This window comes from Falco peregrinus, chromosome 7 (genome assembly GCF_023634155.1).
Source record: "Falco peregrinus isolate bFalPer1 chromosome 7, bFalPer1.pri, whole genome shotgun sequence".
Lineage (NCBI taxonomy): Eukaryota > Metazoa > Chordata > Aves > Falconiformes > Falconidae > Falco > Falco peregrinus.
The window spans coordinates 5,332,824-5,356,151 of NC_073727.1; the positions used below are offsets into that span (position 1 = coordinate 5,332,824).

The window sequence follows — 23,328 nt, forward strand, 5'->3', positions numbered from 1 at the left end:
TCCCTGCGTGAAGTACAAGGCTTTTTATCCCAATAAATTATTTTCTATTCCTCTTAGCTAATGCACAGCGAGATTTTTCTAATCACTGTTCTTAAGGGAAGGCAAGAAAATTTAATTAATATATAGACATTCGCAAGTAAGTAGCTAGCACCTCTTTTTTTTTTAATTCACCTTCAAATCAGAAGGGTTCTAATTAACATGAGATAGCAGATTCCTCTTCCTAGTGCTCTTCCCAGCAGAGTTCTATATCTGTCAGTGCATAACAAAAAAATATATTTATACAGGAGAGAGATCAAAAATATTCTCAAAATGTGTAGCAAATAAGATTGGTTTCTGCACACAAAAGCAGAAAAAGCAAAGCTCGCATCTTCCTACTAATTCAAATCACAAATTAATTACCTTTCAAAGTTTTTCTTCTTACTTGACTAATTCCCCGTTGGATACAGATACTACAAAACCAAACACTATAATCCTTTCAATGTGTTTAAAGACAAAAGCTATCATTATTCTTTGACTGGGCAATTAAATGTGACATTTGAGTAAAGTGAGAATTTTAACATTTGAAGGTGGAATCTTAAAGATAATATAAAACTCACTATCATATCAACACAGTCCATCATGGACCAACATTGCTAGGTTTCTTTGGTTTTTTTTTTCAGTTTGTCTGGGTTTTTTGGTTTGGGTTTTTTGTTGGTTGGGGGTTTTTTGTGGGGTGCCTTTTCTATTTCAAGGTTTCTGAAAGGAGAGAAAAATGGTAGGGGAAAGTCCTTAATCTAACTGGAGCCAAACTACAGGATCAGTCCAGAAACTTTTGAATATTAGATTCTCCTTAGTGAATATTTTTAAGACAAAATGAACCATTTAGGAACCATGACCATTATTAAAAAGTAAACAAAACCCACATTTTCATAGAAGATGAACCTCAAAGATTGTGAATGCAATAAAACTGATTTTTGTAATACAATTAATTATTCAGTTTTCTTAATGTGCATTCCTTGTTTAGGGTTTTTTTTCTTAGATCAAACAATCAGATATTTTTAATTTTTTGCTTAGATTAAACTATGATCACATACTGGCATGCCCAAATATGAATCAGGTTCACTAGAGCATAAATCCACAAAACTATAAAGTCACATATTTTCCAGATAAAATTACTGTAGTTCATTACTGGTTTTACCAGGTCTTCTTTGGTGCATGACAACATCTTAATGCTTATGAATAACATCACTTTTTTCTGGCTGTAATATCAGTTACTCATACTGATAAATGTTAAATATTAATTTAGGGTTCTATCTTGCAATCTGTTCTTAACTTAGTAGAAAGAGCAACTTCCAAATATACTTACGTGCCTAAGGAAGCCAACAGGGATGGCTGGGAAAATTCAGAAAGAACAGGCTTATGTCGCAATCTGCAAATGCTTGGGCACTCTGAAAATCTCACCACCTGCAGTTAAGTGCATCAGAAATCCTACCCTGCTGTCCTAAAAGACCCTTTGGGGTCCCAGGTGTGGGTAGGTTCTACAGGTACTTGTGGGTGCGGCGTACCAGAAAACAGCAGGCAGGCCAGAGGGGAAGAAAAGAACGTGCTGAGAAGTATGCGAAAATCTCCCCAGAACTGCTAAACTCTGGAGACCAGTGGACCCAGTGAGTCCACAAGAACAGATAAATACCAAAACACCAAGAATCGGTCCAATCTGCAGAAGGCCACCAGCACACAATGGCACCAATAAGAATGCACGTCACTTAGAACACATCAATGAAGGCAGTGCCTGCTATATGTAGACAAAGACTATAGATCGTATGCGTACATGATGAACCAAAAGACCTTCTGGGTACTTCGTGAATACCAACCCAGACGTCAGTGGTGCACTAGGGCTACTCTCCATTTGGAAGTAAACAAGTGTGAGTGGCTCCCAGCTGTTGCTCCAACCAAGCAGTATGAGCGAAAGTACTGTGTGAGGGAATAATTGCATATACTCTATGAATAGTTATCTGCTATTAAAAACAACAGCTTGGCTCTATTATTAACAACAGCTGAATTAAAAAAAGGTGTTCTAATTAATACTGGTTGTGATCTGTGTCTGCCCCAACTCAATACCCTATCAGGGTAACAGGAATTTGCAGCACTCCTTGCTCTGATGCTCACTGTATGAATGGCTGTACTTCTACCCAACGGGAGCAAGCAGTGTTAGCATGCCCACGTCAAGCTTTGATGGGAAGAAAATGAACATATTTTGTTATTTTAAAATACTTACTTGGTAGGGATATAGAGTGACGCCATTAGTTCTTGACAAAGACCAGGTGCCATCAAGGTACTGATGAGCCTGGATAGCCACAGAGTTGAGAACGTTACCATTGCTGGGGCTGGTGGCCATTTGAAAGCTGACCTTGGCTTGGTGTCCAGGAGAGCCATTTTTCTTCTCCACCCCGTTGACAATTCCTAGACTGTTGGGTTTTCCACTGTGTTTGTTGGCAATAAAGCCTGTATAATTAGATGTAGCATAAGGAGCAGGCACGTATGCCCAGTCCCTGGGCTGCAGGCTGCCCATGTGCCGGGGGCTCACTAACGTGGGGATGTTGGAAAGAGGTGGGGGAGAGCCTGGCGAGGCATCATAATGTTCGGAGTTGGCAGCTTGCTCTAAGGTCAGCACCATCTGAATGGCCTCTTGCTTCAACTGGTTCAGGTGCGTGGCACAAACATCACATCTGTTGTCCTTCTCATTCCACGCCTTACGAATGGTATTGGGGACTTGGAGCTTGTCATGAATCACCGAAGAGAAGCCTGGGTCCTAAAAATCAAACAGAAAAGGGAGAGGGGGGGACAGGAAAGAAATGTTTAACCATGGTCACCACAGTGAAACATTATTACTGCTGATTGTGCATTTCAAAAGCCAATTTATGAGATAAGCTTAGAATGCAAACAAAGGCCATTAGATACAGTCAACATATGCCAGCAGCAGAGCTGAACAAAAATGAGAAGCTAGATTGTGTTGGAAAGAAAAAATTCTTTAACTTCTACTGATAAGTGGCAAATATAATAATTCCACTGCAAGCTTTAATGCATGGCAGAGAGAATGAATTAACTTGCTTCACACCACTGCACCTAATTTCTGGCTTGAATGAAATCTACTCTTAGTTACACAGGTGAGATCAAGAGCAACTCCACTAAAACCAGTGGGCTTGTAGCAAGGTTCACAAATCCATCTACCTATCAATGCCAGCTTTTGGTGCTCAGAAAATCCAGGAAATACTCTGCAACAAAAATGTAAAATTTCAAAGCCTGCCTGTAAATAAAATAAAAAAAATTAATAAACACAACAAAAATCAAGAAGTACCATCACTCTCCCAAAATCCTTTTCAGAATTCAAAACAGATGGATATTTCAAGAGCTTTTTGGCATTTCATTTACTAAGAACACATTTTTTTCAGCCAGAAAAAAATCGACAACTTCTGTTACTGAAATGTTCTACCACTATTTGGGTATCTGCTGATAATGTAAAATAAACCAGTAATTTTATTTAAAAAAAAAAAATAGAAAATAGGGTCAATAACTTTTAAAGAATAATTTTCTTCTTGGAAACGTAGTTTTGGTGCAAAACCACATGATCAGGTTTAAAACCTCTTGCCTCATACCCTTACCTCACGGGTCGATCTGTGATGGGTAGTCACTGGTGCTCTCCACAGAGCAATACACCACCCTGATCTGGCTACAGTCATTGGGTGCTGGCCAAAATCGCGAAGTGCTTCAGTAAGCTGTGAAGCCCAACAGCAGCCTCAGCAAGGGTTTATGACCAAACTCGCTTAGTTCTTACAGTATCGTGCAGTTTTAGAAACACACAGCAATGATGTGTGTGTTACACAGCAAACAATGGCAGTTACGTGGTGGAATTCTCTCTTGTGCAGTTTTGCTTTGGAAATATTTCTTGGAAATTTCACACCACATTTTTGTGGTTTTACAGACCAGGCAGTGCAGACTTCACCTTCCCCTCCTTAAGTCTGGAGACTTATTGGTGTATTTTCTTATGACTACTCAAAAAACTTTACAATCATTAGCATCAGAATTATTTAATTGTTTTTCTCTTTGGCTTTGTGGCTTTATCAGCCACTGAAATCAGACTGGGGAGGGGAGCGGGAGGGGGGGAATCACAGAAATAGACACCACCCTTATCAAGTAATTTGATGAACGCCATGCCATCCAAGAAAGACAAATTTCATGTATTGATAGTTTGGCTGCCCTGGGGAAGAATGAGTAGGGGGTAAAATACAGGGCGGGAAGGAATTCGTTGATAGAGGGTCATATTCATTATGATCCGTCTTTATTATATACTCGAGTATTTTATTTTCACTGTTTAACTACCGTGAACAGCTCCTCAGCATGCAGTGATTAATTGATTCATAAATCATGGTGCCTTTTTATGCTTAGCAGCAAAAGAGCAGTTCTAGGCCCAGAAGCCCAAGAGAGTCGTATAAGCTGATGGGAAACAACAGGAGCCTGAGATCTGATCAAGCCTCAAGCTGGTCATTTCTATTCTATGCACAAAGGGGGTCAGAGCATCAAAGTGTGTCAGGAAGGCAGGAACTGGATTCTGTACCAACCCTCCCCCCTTACCCTTTGGGAAAAGGGACTAGTGGAAATCAGGGGGAAAAAACAGGATGCAAAAGATGTCAAATCTTATTTTCCAACCCAGACCATAACTAGGTCAGCAGATCACATCAGATATAGGCACCCTGTCCATGATGTCAGGTATGCAGGGAACCGACTCTCTACTTTTCCCATAATGAGCTAGACAAAGCTACCTATATAGCTGAAGTGAGGTGTGAGTCTTTTTTACAGGCTGCTCCACGTCAGTCCAGGAAAAAATCCTTGCCAGCTCTTCCTTCAGCAAGCTAATGCCACAGAGCTAGCTGTTGTTCTTTGAAAGTTAACTTCCCTTAGGCAACTGGGCTTGAACCCAGGTAATTATATACAACATTCAGGTCCAGCAGCAGTTCAACATGGAAATTCCTGGATACTATGATAAATATTCCAAGGAAATAAAGCCTGCTCTAAAGTAAGCAAATGTCAGCATGATATAAATACTCAAGTAGCACACCAGCTTTAAAGAGTGCTGGACAGCAGTGAATTCAGCTTCATCTCAGTGTTAAAACAAACATCAGATCATTCTCTGATACAACAATAAACAAAGAGAGAGAGGGAGGACGGGAGGGAAGAAGGAAGACTGTTCCTCCTCAGGAGCCAAAAGGAGGGAAACAGGCACAACCTGAACTGATTGATCCAAAGACTGGCTCTACTAATCTATCAGACTCTACTAGACGGACAGTTCAGCACTGGAGCCGAGTCTGGAACATGAAACAGAAAAGCCTACAGGACAGCAAATAAATTTGGAGAAACTCAGGTTCCAGTAACACACTAGTCACTTTTTGTTCTCAAAACAAATCTGATAGAGCCTAAAAGAGCATTTACCTTCTTATTCTGCACTGGGCAGCTCCACTATAATTTCACAGAAGCATCAGCTGACAGGCTTACAACACATTTAGCAGGAAGGAGGCCAAAGCTGGACAGTCACTACACCCTTGCTCAAATAGCAGGGAAATGCAGCTACACAGCACTTTCAGCATTTCATCTGCAAGCAATCATCTGCACACATTCCCCCAGGAGTTCTTGTTAGTTCAATAAACAGCATCTTGTCCCATAGGCATACAACAGTGTCTTCTCCCATATGAAATAGTGACGGGCAAGCCCCACTGGATAAGCACTCCACGCTAGCTGCAGTGAGCAGCAGGAGTTGGAAAGGTTATACTCGCTGCTGAAACATGTGAGGTCTAAGAAACCCCACACTCCCTGGCATGAGAGCAGGTTTGCTTGTGAAATCTGAGGTTGACACTGGAAATACCATTTATATTTTGGCACTCATTTCTGCTCATGACAGAACAAAGTGCAGTGACACTGAAAACTGAAACAGAACTTTAAAAATCACAAAAGGGTTTGGTTTGAGTTCGGGGCAAAGGTTCAGGATGGTTTCTCTTATTGCTGTAATGGTTCATCCATCTTTAGTATAAACAGCATTACTATAAACTCCTATTCCTATAATAAACAAATGAAGGCATGTAAGAGGTCTGAAAGCTTCAGGATATCAGTCACAACACAGACCGCAGCATAAATGCACAAGGCAAGCAGTGAACTAAACAGAGCGCAGGCTGAGCTTTGCTGCAAGGAGACTTTTCCCATTACCTTCCAGTTTTCAAGCTCAAGTAAACACCAACTCCAGCTATATTTAGTTGTTCATCTTCTCCATTGTAACTCATCTTTGGTGAGGAACTGAAAACCCATATGGGAAAGACAGAAGAGAAAGGAAGCTTTGCTTTTTAGACACCCATCACGGACAGGTATGCTGAGGAATTCTTGCTTTACCCAGTGAAAATGCACCCAGTGAACAGGCACTAGTTAAGAAACGCTGAAGTACATGGATGGTTGTATCAGGGTAAATGTGGTCCTGACCTCATAGAGGAGGAGGAACAGCACTACTGCATGATCATGTAAGGTAATGAAGAAGTATCCTCGTCTCTTTCATCTCCCTTTGTAAATCTGTGCCTTGCTCTATAGTTTTCATGACATTTTAACTCCATCACTAAGAAAGCAGACTACAAAGAGAATAACCCTTCCCTTCCTGCGGCTCAGCTTGGTGCCCCTCTTCCTCAGCAGAGGAAGCAAACAGGCACTTCCAGCGTGAAGCACAGACTGTTTCACACATACTCAAATTTCACACAGAGCTCACACAGAGACACGATGAAAGCAGGCAGAGCTCAGCTGGTGGGCAGTGAGGCGGGCAAGAAACACGATGAGCAATTTGCACTTCTACATATTACACAGAGCCTAGCTGATCATAGATCCATGTGCAAACACCTCATACACATACTACTTTTTTGCAAACAAAGCGCGAGCAGACACTAATGTAGGACATACTCTGTAAGATTTTGTGCGTGCCTCTCTGATTTGGTCAACTATAGCCTAAGCAAGTCAGACACTGGAACCCTATGCCATTGCTCTACCTCCAAGAAAACTCAACTATACAAAGGATCTCAAGACCTTCTTATCAAACCGTGTTCTTCAACACCAATATTACTATTGCTCTTCAGGGAAACACAAAGTAGTCAATACTAACTAAATCACAGAGGCCAGCTTCTGCTTGAAGATGCTCATGGAAGACTCACGGACTTCTTTTGTTTCTGACAAGGTCCAGGCAGCAAAGACTGCTGGTGTGTAATCCATCACACAAGGTGAGGGGAGAAGCAGGGGAAAGCAACAACCAAAGTTCTGCCCAGGCAGAACTGTGTTTTCCAGACTCTCACTCTCCACAGGCAGGGAGTAAAAGAACTAATTAAGAAAATTAGTAGGAGGGAAGTCTTCACCCTGATAAAAAGCATATGCTTTTCCATGACTGTGCAAACATCTCTGCTCTAAACACAACCCTGTTAGTCTATGGTTGGTCACTGTTTGGAGGGGGGGAGGAATCCCCTCTGTTCTTTCTCTCTTGAGGGTGTATTTTCCAGCCCAATAAAAAGATTATACTTGTAAATTTACTTTCCAGAGGCACTCAGGCTATTTTCCAAGTGACTTTGCACCCTAACATAAACGTATCCTATCATCTTCTAGGCTACATTTCAGAGATTTGCTGTTTTCAGCATTCCAGAGCCCCAACAGTTGAAAAAATGCTCCTTACTGTTTGAATGACACCACTTCTGTTAAAGCAAAAGTATGTTCAAATAAACTGAAGTCAACGGGAGATTTTCCTCGAAGAAGCATGACAGGATACACACTATGACTGTGAATTAGTAACGCCGTACCATCAAACTGAGCTTGGAACCCTTGGATAAAAACCAGTTATCTTTGCTAAGTAAAAACTGAATCATCTGAATTATCTAAGGTGGCAGGATCTCTGCTAGCACAAGCAGTGTCTTGGGAAGTAAAAGCCAAAGTTGCACATAAGCAAGACGCAGGGGCAGTGAGGTAGCCTCCCTTTTTCTGTTGCTCTGTACACAGCAACTGACACCTCTGGGAAGGACCACACTGCCTTACCCTCCCTGTCACAGAAGACTTCCCTCATGCCCAACACGTCTTCTCCACATAAGCCATCCGCTACCACCCCTAGCTGAGCAAATTAACTTATCTTTGCTAGAAAAGGAGAACACAGCTCCCTCTCCTTCTGAAACTCTCTCCTTTCCCCAGCAGAAGTACTGTTACTACATGTTGGGGAGAGGAAAGAGGAGGCAGTCCGGGAGATGTGTAAGTAGGAACTTGAGCAAAAGGAGAGACAGAGGGCATGGGAAAGCACAGTGGAATAAGAAAGAGGGTTTTTACATCAGCCTGTTTCCAGCAAGCTCCTGTAAAAAGGCTGTCTTACCAACAGTAAAACCTCCGCAGTGTTATCACGTCCTGCCTCTTTAACTAAGTAGCATTTTTGTCCCTCAAACCTGAAGAACTGTTTTCTGCTGCTGACTTGAGCCTTCGCTTTCAAAAAGGCCATGAGAGTGCTCCCTGTCCTACAGTCGCTATCTTCAGAACACGTCTAGGGGAGCAGGTCTCTTCAGGGAGAGGGGTAAAAAAAAAAAATCAAATCTTAATCCTGTCTGGTATAGCACTTGCAACATTACTATTTTCAAGATGTTTTTCTTGAGCTGGCACATACTACTGACATTTGGACTTTTATAATTTAACATTTGTCACTATAAACCAGCTACTCTGCAGCCAGAAAAATATGCTGCTTTGGTTTAGTCTCCTTGTCTTCTTATCTGAAAGAGACAGAAAGTCTGAGCAAGACTCACCTTACAAACTTCCAGCAGCAGGATGCAGAAGAGAGAAAACCCTGGAAAAATAGGATTGAAAATGGAGAGGAGGGACAGAAGAAGGGGGAAAACAAAAAAGTGTTTTCTAATTGCTCCATGGATTGGCTTATGGCTGTGGTGATGGATCAGCACTGACAGACTTACAGCTGTACACATCTGGCACACAGGTGTTTGTGTTAGCATTTGATAGCTAGACAGCAGCCAGATTTTTAATTGAGTTGGGAAGAAGAGATGAAATAGCAGCAGGAAAATCTAAATATACATTCAGTGGTGCAAATCCAAGCCTTGCCCAATGATCTCTGCTATGCAGTTGTCTAGAGCTCTCGCAGCCCAGACTGAATCTGTGCCCACAGCGTGCACAGGGTATCCTGGAGGGAAGCTTCCTCTACAGCTATTTGTTAGACAAACTCAGCCGTTGCCAAATGGACAAAATTTGTCAGCACCCTTTTTACAGCACAAAGAATAGGAACAAATTCATAACTGCCGAAGCCTCATCACTTGTGCTGGAAAAAAGCAGCTCCATTCCCTCCTCCTTGCTTTGTATTTTTCTGTCTGAATGTTGAAGGATTGCATTTGCTTTCTTAGCCACCAGAGCACACTATGAGCTTGTGTTCGACTGATTATTCACCTTGACCCCCTAGTACTGTATGCATCATTGCTATAAGCAGTCTTGTGCCGTACATGCAACCCAGAGGTTTCACAGACACGTTCTCGCCCAAGTATCCAGTCACCCCACAGAACTCGGTTGCTGTTGCTGCCTCTCCACCCAGCTGGAGTCCAGCTACAAATTCGACCTAAATATGTGAGGATTAGATGCTTTCAAGAGCTTACAAACTATTAGCTTTATCAACCAAATGTTTAGTCACATTCCTCATCATAGGGGCAAATGCGATAATACCTTTTTTTCATAAAATCCTTCTGATTGCCATTCACAAAGACATTGTTCTTTACTGTTGATATCCTGTTACCCACCCTTTCAAACTCATCGAGGATAAGCATGAAGCATGACTGACTTATGATTACATGGCCCAGACCTGTTAAAATACTGGAATAACATTAGCTTTTCTTTGATCCTTTCAAATCTTTCCATTATTCCAAGCTCTGATAAACATCAAATTAACAGATCATTTGAACCCCTTTGAGTAACCAGGCTACAGCAGCAATGACTGTTCTGACACACCTCCGCATTTTCAGAGTTTAGCTTGCTCTTCCTGTGAGAAGAGCAGTACAGTTCTTTGATGAATGCCAGCACTGAGCTGCTACTGACACTGTAACCAGTGATTTCTCAAACAGCTGTCACACCTGGAGAATAGTAACTAAACAGCACGAGTGTGAAAGTCAGGACAGTATTTGTGACGCTATAGGCTTGCTGTTCTAATTTACAAAGGGGTTTGTAGCAAGCGGAAAGCTCTTGTAACTGTTTTTAAACAGGAGGTTCATATCCCTTTTGTTTTAGGCGAATAATCATCAGAAAAACGTATTTTTATTTCACAGCTTAGCATTCTCAAAAGAACCTTTCAGTTTGTAACATTTTTCATCAAGTCTGTTCAGCTTCAGCACATCTACAATGGACATGCATCAGAGAATCAAAATGTTCTGTCCTATTCAGCTTATTTTTGTATCCTGTTTTTTGTAAACCATTTCTGCATGCTCACTCTTATGCTCTTCTCTTCACTAAGAAATATTAGTATCTTTAAATTGCATGCAAAATCACTGTTTTGGAGGGGGCAGGGGCGGAGGATCACTAGATTGATACAGGCTATTGGTGGCTTTGACAATGGGTAAAGAGCTTTACCTTTGTATCTCCAATCTCCCTTTTGGTTTTTGGGTTGTTTTGGTATTTTTAATTCGTTCAGCTTTTGAAAAAAAAAAATTACCAGTCTCTACACATCAAGTTTCCAACCTGGTTCAGCAGAGCTACCTTCCGTTCACCTTGGATGTGGTCTTCTCTAGCGACACTCATTCAGGGTCTACTCTAGATTCTTTTCTGCCACTGTCAGATTTCCACCCTTCTCACCTTGACTGGAGAGGCTTTGGGAAGGTCAAGGATATGGATTGACTAGAGTTAGAGCATTGCAAGCCTTAGTACAGCACTAATTATGGTCAGTTAAAACCTGAAGCATTTTACTGCAGTTTAAAAAAGCCATTTGAAATTCACGCTTCAAGTTGACTTTCTTTTATATCCTTGAATATGAAAACACCAGGCAACCCAAGTAATCTTAGCAAAACTGCAAGTAAAATCCTTTCCACTTTACTCAAATCAGACAGAGCTTATCTGTGTGCCATCTAGGAGACAGAAATTAATTTTGTTTCTAACCACTGGGAAAGTATATCACAAAGACAACAGTCACTTCACACTAATAATGAAGTTTCTCCCATGCACATTCACAGTCAGAGGCACATGAAAATGTGAAACGTATTTGCCTCTTCTCTAACGTGTCCATTTTGCATTAGATAGATAACATTGTTAAAACATGCCATTTGGAAATAGAAGTGATTCTCCCCTCTGCACTGATTCTCAAATCTTTGTACACGCAGAATGTTCCAGGCTACGTACAAACTTGCATTTATCACTCAGCAGCAGTCATATCTCACACTAGGTGTTGACTGGGGATTTCCACCAGCCTTTTATCCCGACTGAACTAAAGAACATGCACCTCGACATCTGCAGAACTACTACATGCCTTCTTTAGGAGTTATCTCCTTCATGTCAATACACCCAGAATTAGGCAAGTGGGATGTGTGAAAGCTAGAAGGTCAGCTGAGACCGTGGAGAACAGTCCCAGATCACTGCGCAACCCTTGAGGTTGCAGAAGGAGAAGACAAGATGCCTTCTTGAAGCTGATGGTGTGAATTGGGTTGGGGGGTGGGGGGTGTGAAAGAGAGGGAGAGGAGAAATCAAGACAATGGTCTATGAAAGGATTCTTTTTTTTCCAGCTAATTTCTGATACAAATAATTTGAAGGTCTACTGATGGGGTCCACAAAGATGGGATTACTAACCTAGAAGAAAAACCACATCTCTATAAATGTGTCATATGCCACCTTGCTTTCCCAAAAGACTTTATGCTGTGTTTCAGGTGGACAGAAGTTGCACAAGAGCATCCTATAAGCAGCTCTGAAGTCTGACAGCACCTGTCTGAAACATCCTCCTTGACACACACCGAGCCTGCAGTGAGCTGCTGCTTTGAAGAGTAGCCACATACCAGGTGCTGACAGCCCCTTGCTCCACAGGCAGCTAAACGTCCCCTGCTGTCTAGCCATACAGGCTCTCAGTCTCACTTCGATCTGCTGCATCTTCCTCCCCCAGTAACATTTGGCCTTTTATCATTTACCACCTCCTTCTCAGCCCAAGCCATTCACCCACGAGAGGGCTGCTCTGCTTGCTCCTGCCTCAGGATTCTTCAAACTCCCATCGTGTCCCAGCTCAAACTACTTTTCAATGACTCAGTCTCTTGGAAATCCCCTTTTTTCCTTGGAGAGGGAAAAGCACAACTATCCTGTTCCTTTCCTGCCAGCAATACCATGCCTGTGCTTTCTCCCCTGGTTTGCACAGCTTTTTGGAGTCCAGCCTCAGGCTCAGCAGGATTATCAGGTACACAGCTCCCAGATCCAGCAGATACCCTCTGACCTTTTTCCTGCCCCTCAGCTGTGATGCCCCTCCTCACTCTGTGCACTAATCCCACTGTGCACTAATCCCACTGTACTTACCACTTTGGATGTGCATGACGTAATTCATTATTTTTATTAGAACTTGGTATTGGTTTTATTAATAATGTGAACTGAGAAAAGAAAAATCCCAGCCTAACCCACCGATGTTTTTTCCTAACAGTTTTACATTATCTCAGGGTGGGTTACATTTGCTTCTGAAAGCTCCTCAGCTTTGATGTAATACCAGACGGTAACCAGATATAGTTATGTATTTATAGCTGTTTCCATTAACACAGTTATATTAAGAGCTTGTTAATGATCTCATTATCAAATTGTCTAATTATGGTTTTGCTTAATTTCTTTTGTGCGTATGGAATCACTTGTAATTATTGCCTGTGATCCCTGGAACCCCTAAAATGAGATTTAACATATCAAAGACTTTTATTTGGAAGTGAAATTTGTAGCTGTAAATACACTTCTCTCTAGAACTTTATCACTTCTGATGCCCCCATATTCCACACATTTCTCACGCACAGTAGCTTAGATATATTGATTCCATTTTTATGCTTGTACAAAAATATTAGAGACAAACAAAAACGCACCACAAAAGTCAAAATCCTAATCTTAGAAGGTGCTGAGTGCCCCCAACCTCTATGCAACCAAAGAAATCTAAGAGCATTAGAGCAGCCATGAAAGAACATCTATTCCACCTAGTATACAGGGCAGGAAGCGGAGCACACCTCAGCCTTTCAGCTGGGAATAATTTCAGGAGCAAAGCTGTTTGCAGGTTTCCACTCCAGTTGCAAGATCAGCTTATGTTTGGTTAGCAAGTATAAATATTTGGGGTATGCAAAGGGGAGGAAGAAGAAAAAAAAAGATCCCGAGAAAAGCTAATGAAAGTCACAAGAATCTGCCAGCTCTCAGCGGGAACAGAATTACACTGTCACAAGTGTCTCACGGGCAGTATGCGGACAAACTGCAGCGCATGCGACACCCTTGCAGCAGGCAAAGCGCTATTCTCCAGCCTTAGGGCAGTTGCACTGTTTGACTATGCCAGTACAGCTCAAGTGGTAGAATGTGTGTTATGACAAGCCTGTAACACGCAGTCTTTTTCTCTTATGTCGGCTGCAAACGTACCTGCTAAATTTCATTAAACTGTGTCTGCATGTGAATTTCTACATAAACTATAAACTAAGCTGTATACTTCAACATATGCTTCAGCTCCAATTCAGCAGACTCTGCCTGCATCTGCTGAGGCAGGGATTGCACGGGATTTGGTATTTTGTGCCAAGGGTAGGTGACAGAGACTGGGTTGAGGGGCTGGTGAGTGCAGGAAGATGCATGGGGAAGATAAAAAGCTGTGGTAAGGATGGAAGCTGTCAGGCTGCTGAGTGTGGCTTTACATGAGAAAAGAGCTCCAGCTCCACTCACTGTGGCTTTTGCAGATGCCAAAGGACCTGCTTTTGGTGCTCCCTTGCAAGGTGATCCAGAAGGCACCCACCACACCAGCACTGACTCAAGCTGACACAGCTGCATGATGCCAGGCGGCTCTAAAGGAAGGTACCAGCCTGGGTCCAGAGGCTGATGGGTCACTTGGCTGCCAGGCATCTGGTGCTGTGAATACAGCAGAAACCTTCATGGATCTGAAGCCAGCTGAAATTGGTAAAGAGAACAATACAATGCTGTGGGCCTTAGTCAGCCCCCTGGGAAAGCTGCTGCTTCTGAACACTGACAGCCAGAAGCAAGAAACACGGTGTAACGCTTACCACTGCGCTTCTGCCAGGCTGCTAAATGCTCTGTCTCAATACATATCTCTACAGTCAGATTTGTGGCATCAGGGGAGCTTTGGAGTACAACTAATAATGTCCTTTGTTGTTGTCACCAATTAAAACAGAACATCCCAAACTCAAAAAGTAGGCATCATGTCAGTTCAGGACTATTGCGTTTGTTTAAAAATACTCACACTATGCAACCCCTGGCTGTCACGGCCTCCACAGCCTGTATCCCATCCTCCGCACCCTCACAAAATCCCAAAGAGTTCAAATGGTGGAGGGTACGACAGGGCTCAGTTGGGAAGCGTTCTCACCAAGGTCTCAATGAAAGCATTCAGAGCTGAAGGAGGCCAAGCGCTCCCCTCCCCACATCCATTCACTGTGAACAGAAGCCTCAAGCCCTTGCTGTGGGACCACAGGGGACAGGCACATAATGAGCCCTCACTGTCGAACAGCACGGTGTTGCTGGCCCCCCATGACACCAATCTACAAGTGTGGGCTAAAAACATGCCTCCCCCACTCCCACCACAGCTCACATTGTCCTGAATAAGCTGACTGCTGACAAGCCCAAGAGGGGATCAGGCTCTTGACTTGTGTGGTCTGATGAAGGCTAAGATTACAAATCTTTTTCCAAATAGTCCCCAAGTGAGCCACGCAAAACAAAACAAAATAAATTAAAAAAAAAAAAAAAAAAGAAAAGGAGGAGGAGGGGAGAAAAAGCTTCTAGTACAGCCTGGTAATATTAGCCAGCCTTAAACCAAAATACAATGTTCCTCAGGTTACCGTGTCAGCTGAAAAGCTCTCTAACCAGTGGGGAGGAGAACGGATTCCCAACCTTGTAAAGACTAAAGACACTGATCATGACTTCAGACTAACACAGGGCTCCTTGTGTACCCAGTCACAGCATCATCAGTGGCGAATAGCATCTGAAAGGATGAAGATATTAATTCTAGAAGTAGCCACAGCCACTATGGCACTGATCTCGCAAGACGCTGAATGAGGCTATAACACTCTCCCTCTACCCGATGGCACCTCCTGCAATTAACGTACAGAGCAACCCTCCATAAACTCAGGCTCCAGGTTCTCTGCTACTGATTCAGCTCTGTAGATTCAGAAATCAAACCAAATTTAAGTAAACTTAAACATACCTCCTTAAACAAAAATTATTTACAATGTTGAGTAACCTAGTGGCCTCTTAAAATACCTTGTAAGAATTTCAGCAGGCACTGATTAATTCAACATGCTGTAAAATCTACATACTTGCATAATTCATGCAACCTGAAGAGAAAAAAAAAAAAAAAACTACTTTTTGTTATTTATTGACAGACAAGCTAACAAGTATGAGGCTCTGGAACCTGAGGGCCAGGAAAGTGATGATGTGGATGAAGGCCCGTGCAGGTTGGAAGAGTTGCCTAGGGAGAGTCGGTCAACTCCGCACACCATGACCAGTTCCACTAAGAAAAGAAGAAAGGTGGTTGTCACCAGTGACTCCACTCCGAGAGGAACAGAGGGACCAGTCCACAGGGAAGCCTGCTGCCTCCCTGGGGCCTGGGTAAGGGATGTTACTAGAAAACTCCCCTGTCTGGTACAGCCCTCTGATCTTTATCCATTACTGGTTTTCCAAGTGAGTAGCAATGAAATCCAAACAACAAGATGCCTGAGGGCAATCAAGAGAGACCTCAGGGCCTTGGGGCAACTGGTTGAGTGATCAGGAGCACAGTGTTTTCTTCTATCCTGCCAGCTGCATGGAACGATGGTGCGTGTAATTGGAAGATTGCACAGATCAGTACCAGGCTCCAGGCCTGGTGTCACCAGCTGAGTTTTGGGGGTTTCTGACCATGGGTCAGTTTACACAGCACCAGACCTGCTGGCAACAGACAGGGTTCACCTGTCTCAAAGTGGGGAAAGGATCCTGGGTCAGGAGTTAGCAGGGCTCATGGCAACAGCTTTAAAATAGATTTGAAGAGGGAAGGGAATAAAACCAGGGTCCCTAGAGATGAGCATGGGAGGGAGGCATGCCAGGGCTGGAGGTGAGATCGATAGCACAGCTGAAATGCATCTATGCCAGTGCCCAAAGCATGGGCAACAAACAGGAGGAGCTGGAAGCCATCATGCAGCAGGTAGAGAGTCACCATCACAGAAACATGGTGGGATAACCTGCATGACTGGAGTGCTGCAATGGATGGCTACAAACCCTCAGAAGGGATAGGCAAGGAAGGAGGGGTGGTGGAGTAGCTCTGAATGTTAGGGAGTGTTTCAGCTGCCTGGAGCTGAATGGTGGTAACAACAAGGCTGAATGTTTATGGGTAAGGATCAGTGGGAAGGCCAACAAGGCAAATGTCCTGGTGCGTGTCTGTTATAGACCACCCAGCCAGGATGAAGAGGCAGTTGAAATACTCTACAAGCACCCTGGAAAAATCTCATGATCTCTAGCCTTTGTTCTCCTGGGAGACTTACTGGATGTTCACTGAAAATACAACACAGCAGAGGAAACAATCTGGGAGGTTTCTGGAGTTTGTGGAAGATAAACCCCTGGCACAGCTGGTTGGTGAGCCAGCCAGGGGAGATGCCCTGCTGGACCTGCTGTTTTCAAACAGCGAAGGACTGGTGGGTGATGAGGTGGTCAGAGGATGTCTTGGGCATAGTGATCATGAGATGATAGAGTTTTCAGTTCTCAGAGAACTAAGGAAGGGGGGTCATCAGTGGACTTCCAGAGGGCCAACTTTGGCCTGATTAAGAGCCTGATTGACAGGGTCCCTTGGGAGACCGTCCTGAAGGGCCAAGAGGTTCAGGAAGGCTGGGCATTCTTCAAGAAGGGTATCTTAAAACATGCAGGAACAAGCCATCCCATGTGCTGAAAGACGAGCTGCTGGGGAAGACAACTGGCCTGGCTGAACGGAGAGCTTGGGCTGGAATGCAGCGTAAAAGGAGTTTATCGGCTTTGAAAGAAGGGGCAGGCAACTCTGGAGGACTGTAAGGATGTTGTGAGGTTATGCAGGGCGAAGACTGGAGAGGTGAAAGCCCAGCTAGAACTCAGGCTGGCCACTGCCATAAAAGATAACAGAAGATATTTTTACAAATACATTAGAAACAAAAGGAAGCCCAAGAATAATCTGCACCCTTTATTGGATGCAGCAGGGAGCATTGCCACAGAGAACAAGGGAAAGGCTGAGGTACTTAACTCTTTCTTTGCCTCAGTCTTTAATAGCAAGACCCGTTACCCTCAGGGTACTTCAGCCCACTGAGCTGGAAGCCAGGGACGAGGAGGAGCAGAATGAAGTCCTCACAGTCCAGGAGGAAACGGTCAGTGACCTGCTGCTCCACTTAGACGTGCACAGGTCTGTGGGGCTGGATGGGATCCACCTGAGGGTACCAAGGGAGCTGGCGGAGGAGCTTGCCAAGCCACTCTCCATCATTTATCAGCAGTTCCAGAAAACTGGACAGGTCCTAGCAGACTGGAGGTCAGCCAGAAGGAGAAGCCGGGGAACGACAGGCCTGTCAGCCTGACCTCGGTGCCAGGGAAGGTTATGGAGCAGATCATCCTGAGTGCCTTCATGTGGCACGTGCAGGACACCTGGGAAATCAGGCCCAGCCAGCATAGAGTTATGAAAGGCAGGTCCTGCCTGGTGAACCTGATCTCATTCTACAAGATGACCCACCTAGGGGATGAGGGAAAGGCTGTGGGTGTTCTCTACCTGGACCTTATTAAAGCCTTTGACACCATCTCCCACAGCATCTCCTGGAGAAACTGGCTGCTGGTGGCTGGGACAGGTGCACTCTGCACTGTGTTGAAAGCTGGCTAGCCAGCCGAGCACGAAGAGTTGTGGGGAATGGAGTCATCTCGCTGGTGGCTGGTCACAAGTGGTGTTCCCCAGGGATCAGTGCTGGGGCCAGTCCTGTTTAATGTCTTTATCGATGATTTGGACAAGGGGATCAAGTGCACCCTCAGTCAGTTTGCAGATGACACAAAGCTGGGCAGGAGTGTTGATCTGCCTGAGGGCAGGAGGCTCTGCAGAGGGGTCTGGGCAGGCTGGGCAGATGGGCTGAGGCCAGTTGTATGAGGGTCAACCAGGCTCAGTGCCGGGTCCTGCACTTGGGTCACAACGACCCCACACAGCGCTACAGGCTGGGGCAGGGGGCTGGGAACCGCCTGGTGGGAAAGGGCCTGGGGGTGCTGGTCAGGAGCCGGCTGAACAGGAGCCAGCAGTGTGCCCAGGTGGCCAAGGCGGCCAGCAGCATCCTGGCTTGTAGCAGACACGGCGTGGCCAGCAGGACCAGGGCAGTGCCCGTCCCCCTGCGCTGGGCACCGGTGAGGCCGCCCCTGGACCCCTGTGTTCAGCTTTGGGCCCCTCACTGCAGGGGGACGTGGAGGGGCTGGAGCGTGTCCAGAGCCGGGCAGGGGGCTGGGGCAGGGGCTGGGGCACCAGCCTTGTGAGGGGCGGCTGAGGGACCTGGGGGGGTTGGCCTGGAGAGGAGGGGGCTCAGGGGGGCCCTGATCGCTCTCCGCAGCCACCTGACAGGGGCCGTAGGCAGCGGGGGTCGGTCTCTTCTCCCACGTAACAAGCAATAGGACAAGATAAAACAGCTTCGAGTTGCACCAGGGGAGGTTTAGGTTGGATATTGGGAAAAATTTCTTCACTGAAGCCGTGGTCAAGCACTGGAACAGGCTGCCCAGGGAGGTGGTGGAGTCACCATCCCTGGGGGTGTTTAAAAAACACATAGATGAGGTGCTTAGGGGCATGGTTTAGTGGTGGGCTTGGCAGTGCTGGGTTAACAGTTGGACTTGATGATCTTAAAGGTCTTTTCAATGTAAATGATTCTATGGTTCTATGATCTGGATTTAGATTGAAAAAAAAAAAAAGAATAGTCTCAACATCATTCTGTAAAAACACTTCAGGGAAAACAGTGCAGGGAATGGGGAAACAAGAGTTGCCGTTTTACTGGCTTAAACTTATTTTTGTCTGAACAGCTGAAAGCTACGTATCCACAAAGACAAGAATAAAGAAATCCAATTGCGAGATAGAAAGGTCTCATACCACCATATTACCTTATTTTCCTTAGTTTCATTTCCAGAGCCTGTCTCTCATTAATTTAAATGTAATATTAGTCTTTATTTACCTCTCATAAATATTTCTACTCCTTCCAATTCACACAGACCTGGACAGTTCCTTCAGAGATTGCTTTGCTCTTCTCTGGGGCTAAGCAGCACAGCATCATGGAATTAGCACCAAACCTCGTTATTTCTAATGCTGCAGCAGAAAAGCCACAGAGATGGAGACAGAGTGAGAGTGGGGGGGAAGGAGTCTGAGCACATCAGCCGTGATTAAAGTTGCCACAGTGGCTTTAGGCTAGCTACGCAAAGCAATACAATATGAAAGTGTGCTTATCCTTTGCAGCCAGCTCCCACAGCAGAATCTGGAACCGGGACACTGGCGCTTGCGGCCCTTAGATAAGTCACGAGGAGCAACATAGACACTTGAGCCATGACACCTGTCAGGGGAACCACGTAACCTCGCAAAGAAAAGCTACCAAACATGAGGTTGTGTCTTGTGGTTATAAACACCCAGAGCTGTGTTCTATCAGGATTCACTCATTAGGTCCTCCCCAGCTGCTAAGGCAGCTGTACTATTCTCTCCACACAGGAGTAAGGCTGCACCCCTTTGCACTTGGCAGAGCAGCCTTCTGGGATTTAAAATCTCCATCTCCTCTGAAGCTGCACTGTCTACCTTCAGGCACAGCAAGTCACTTCTTCTTGTCCAGTCAGGACAAGTCACCCTTTTGGCACAGGGGTGTCATATACTGGGCTTTTGCCATGCACCTCTGAATACAGCTCAGCTGCACAGGGACTGATCCATCGTCACAGGGCATCAACACAACCAAAACCAAGTCCCCCCGTTCAACTGATCTAACACATCCAAGACAAGACTCCCAAATCAGAGATTACCACGTTATACAGCTTCTTAAAATTCACTGCTGCTACCTCTAAACTTGAAGTCTAGTTTTAGATACTCCATGTGTTAAGTTAGAAGAGACAAATATTCCTCAAAGATCACATAGACTTTGTTAGGGGGAGCGGGGGAGGCAAGAGAAGAGCCAGGAAAGAAAAAGAAGAGCCACAAAGTAATCAAAATAATAATAAAATAATAATAATAATAAAAAAGGAACAGAATCTCCATTGTCAGGCCTTCTACTCAGGACCTGGGTCAAAGATAGTGACTGCCCTACAATCAATAATCCACTCATTACTTTGTACTTATAAGCAGAGTAATGCAGGCACAAGAGCCCTAGGACGCTGCACTACTCAAGCGAGCAAGAACACTAGATATTATTTTTCCCATAAGAAAAACAAACTGCGCTTGCAAGCTGGCAACTGTATGCAAGGACTCAATGCCTATATGCCAACAGACCATTCTGGAAGCATACAGTAGCCCCATTTACTATGTTTAAAGCAAAAGGGTTTTTTGTGTTACCCATACTTCAAGTTTACGGGTAGAAATGTAGTTGCATTGCACAATCACGTTGCTTGATATATTTTTAATTACAAACAGTTTAGCTATTTTTGCAACCATTTGTACAGTTTCATATTAGCAACCAGAACTGTGGCTCCAGCTCACAGTCTCTGTCTGAAATTATTTCACATATTTTATCAACATTACACAAGCTACATGTAAGGTCTTCAAGGCTTTTCCAAAAGTGATATTAGAACACTGGGATCTTTTTGTTTTATTAATGTTTACAGAGTCTGCATTGAGGACTCTACTGATTACCATAGGGACCAGCAGTCTGGAGTTACTGGGAAGTCCAACTCCCCCTTCCTCCCCTTCTCCCCAATTTTAAATGCTTTTGGTGTTCTCAACTAAACCCTGCATTTAGTATTGTAATGTAACTCACTCTCCCATGTTACCATCCATAGAATGTTTTCTGGCATGCTCACAAAATTCCACCAGAGACCTATTTTGGCATCCACTTCTATAGCATTTTATGAATTTATTATGCAAAACTTAAGGGACGTGGAAAAAGAAGGATTACAGAGACATCACTTTGTATCCAGTACAAATATAACTGTAACAAAGTTTGATGTGTTGATGAGTGTATATACATTTAGAGGTTTTGTGGCTTTTTTCTTGTCTTTTAAGTTAAACATTGAATGCACAACTGTGTTCTAATGTCATTTTATTTCTAGGGAGAGTTTTACCTGCACAGCTAGAACATTTTACAGCACCTTCCACAACAGATGTGAACCTCTGATTCCCCACCCCACCTCCTGCCCCTGTTCCCAGCCAGGCTTTGTACCCAATTGTTTTCCCATTTATTCTTGGCAGCAATGACAGCTGTGTCAGATGCGTAAGGTTCTCCCAGCGCTCTTACACACGAATCAGCACTGAAATGTTTCTGTCCTGAGCTGTGTTATGGTTAGTTTCCTCATTTTCATATTAGCATTTTAAAAATTGACACAGAACATCGCCTTTGCTACTTGGTAAAGTCAGCTTTCAGAGGACAGTACAACAATAAATGTCAAAGGTTTGAAGACAGTAAAAGTTATTAGCCTTAATCACATTTAGAAGTGTATTTAACTTCAAGAAGGGAACCTGCAGTTCAGTGAACAAATTCTGACTCCTTCCTGACAACGTCAGCCCCAAACAGAAAATGCAAAACCATGCATTTCCCATGCTCTCCTTGCCTGAGTCCCCAGTTCTGGCTGAGCCAGGAGTGCTTGGTAGAATCTGAGCAAGGGAAGCAAAGCAACAGAATGGCAGAATGGTTGAGGTTAGAAGGGACCTCTGGAGATCATCTTATCCAACCCCTCTGCTCAAGGAAGCTCACCCAGAGCAGGCTGCCCAGGACTATGTCCATGGCATTTGTGTATCTCCCAAGGTGGGAGAATCCTCAGCCTCTCTGGGCAACCTGTGCCAGTGCTAACTCACCCCCACAGTAGAAGTGTTTCCTGATGTTCAGCTGGAAGCTCTTAACACTTTTTCTCATTTCTTTTGGAGCAATCCAGATCTCTATGTGGGCTACGGTACCTGGCAGGACAGATGCAGTAAACTGAGCAAGGTGCAAAACCCATCCAGAGTTCAAACTACCATGATTCCTAGAGATTCGCCATCTTTAGGGCATACTCTAAATCTTCACCCTGCATAACCTTGCGACATCATTACAGACATCCAGAGTTGCCTGCCCCTTCTTCCAAAGTTGGTAAACTCTCCTTTTTTCCTGATGTTCCAGCCAAAGCTCTCTGTTCAGCCAGGCCAGTCATCTTCCCTACTGGCTCATCTTTTGGCACATGGAGATGGCCTGCTCCTGCACCTTAAAGCTTCCTTCTTGAAGAATGCCCAGCGTTGCCGAATCCCTTCAGAACTATCTCCCAAGGGGCCCTGTCAATCAGGCTCTTAATCAGGCCGAAGTCAGCCCTCTGGAAGTCCAAGACAACAGTTGATCATGTCTATTGTCAAATACATTGTGGCACTCTCCAAAACAGAAGCAAACATGCAAAGTGGTGCAGCGCAGCCCTTTGGTAAATACTTTGCCTGGTGGGAAGCAATCCGTTGTCCTGCTGACAGATTTGGGACACTGACCTAATCTTAAGCCTATTTTCGATTCAATGCATTAAAATGCCTTTCAGGTCTCATCCCCAGAAAGTAATTCCTATGTCATCTTTCATTTACAGCTTTTAGCACATCACTCATGAGATAAATCCAAGAAACAGGTTGTCTAGGCCAATATGTGCAATGTCTAAACGAGAAAGGATATTTTCGGGAAAAGCAGGCAGTCTGCAGTCTGGTGATCCCTCATGCAGCCACACGAGGCTGTAAAGCCCTTCCACAGGGAGGGTCATATTTTAGCCATAAGGGCTCATAATGTGCAGTAATCCACAGAAATTGTGTCCCTCTGTGTTCTGCAAAGGCCAGTTCATTTCATATTAAAACAAGTCTGTGAAAACAGAATTAAATAGCTTAAGAAACTGCCAAGATGATAATTTCAAGTGGTGTCACAGCAGTTCTGTGTGCAGAAAATCCCACGGGAGGGAAATGGGTGTCATATTTACTATTGAGCTGTAGCAAGG

General features: G+C 44.3%; 1 protein-coding gene across 1 annotated transcript in view; it reads right to left on the reverse strand.

Moving 5' to 3' along the window:
• The window catches only part of LOC129784879 (kinesin-like protein KIF26B), a 125,035-nt gene that overhangs the window by 26,253 nt on the left and 75,454 nt on the right, over positions 1 to 23,328 (reverse strand). The window contains exon 3 of the mRNA XM_055810461.1: positions 2,255 to 2,788. Coding sequence (XP_055666436.1) covers positions 2,255 to 2,788 — 534 coding nt within the window. The remainder of the gene's footprint in view (positions 1 to 2,254; positions 2,789 to 23,328) is intronic.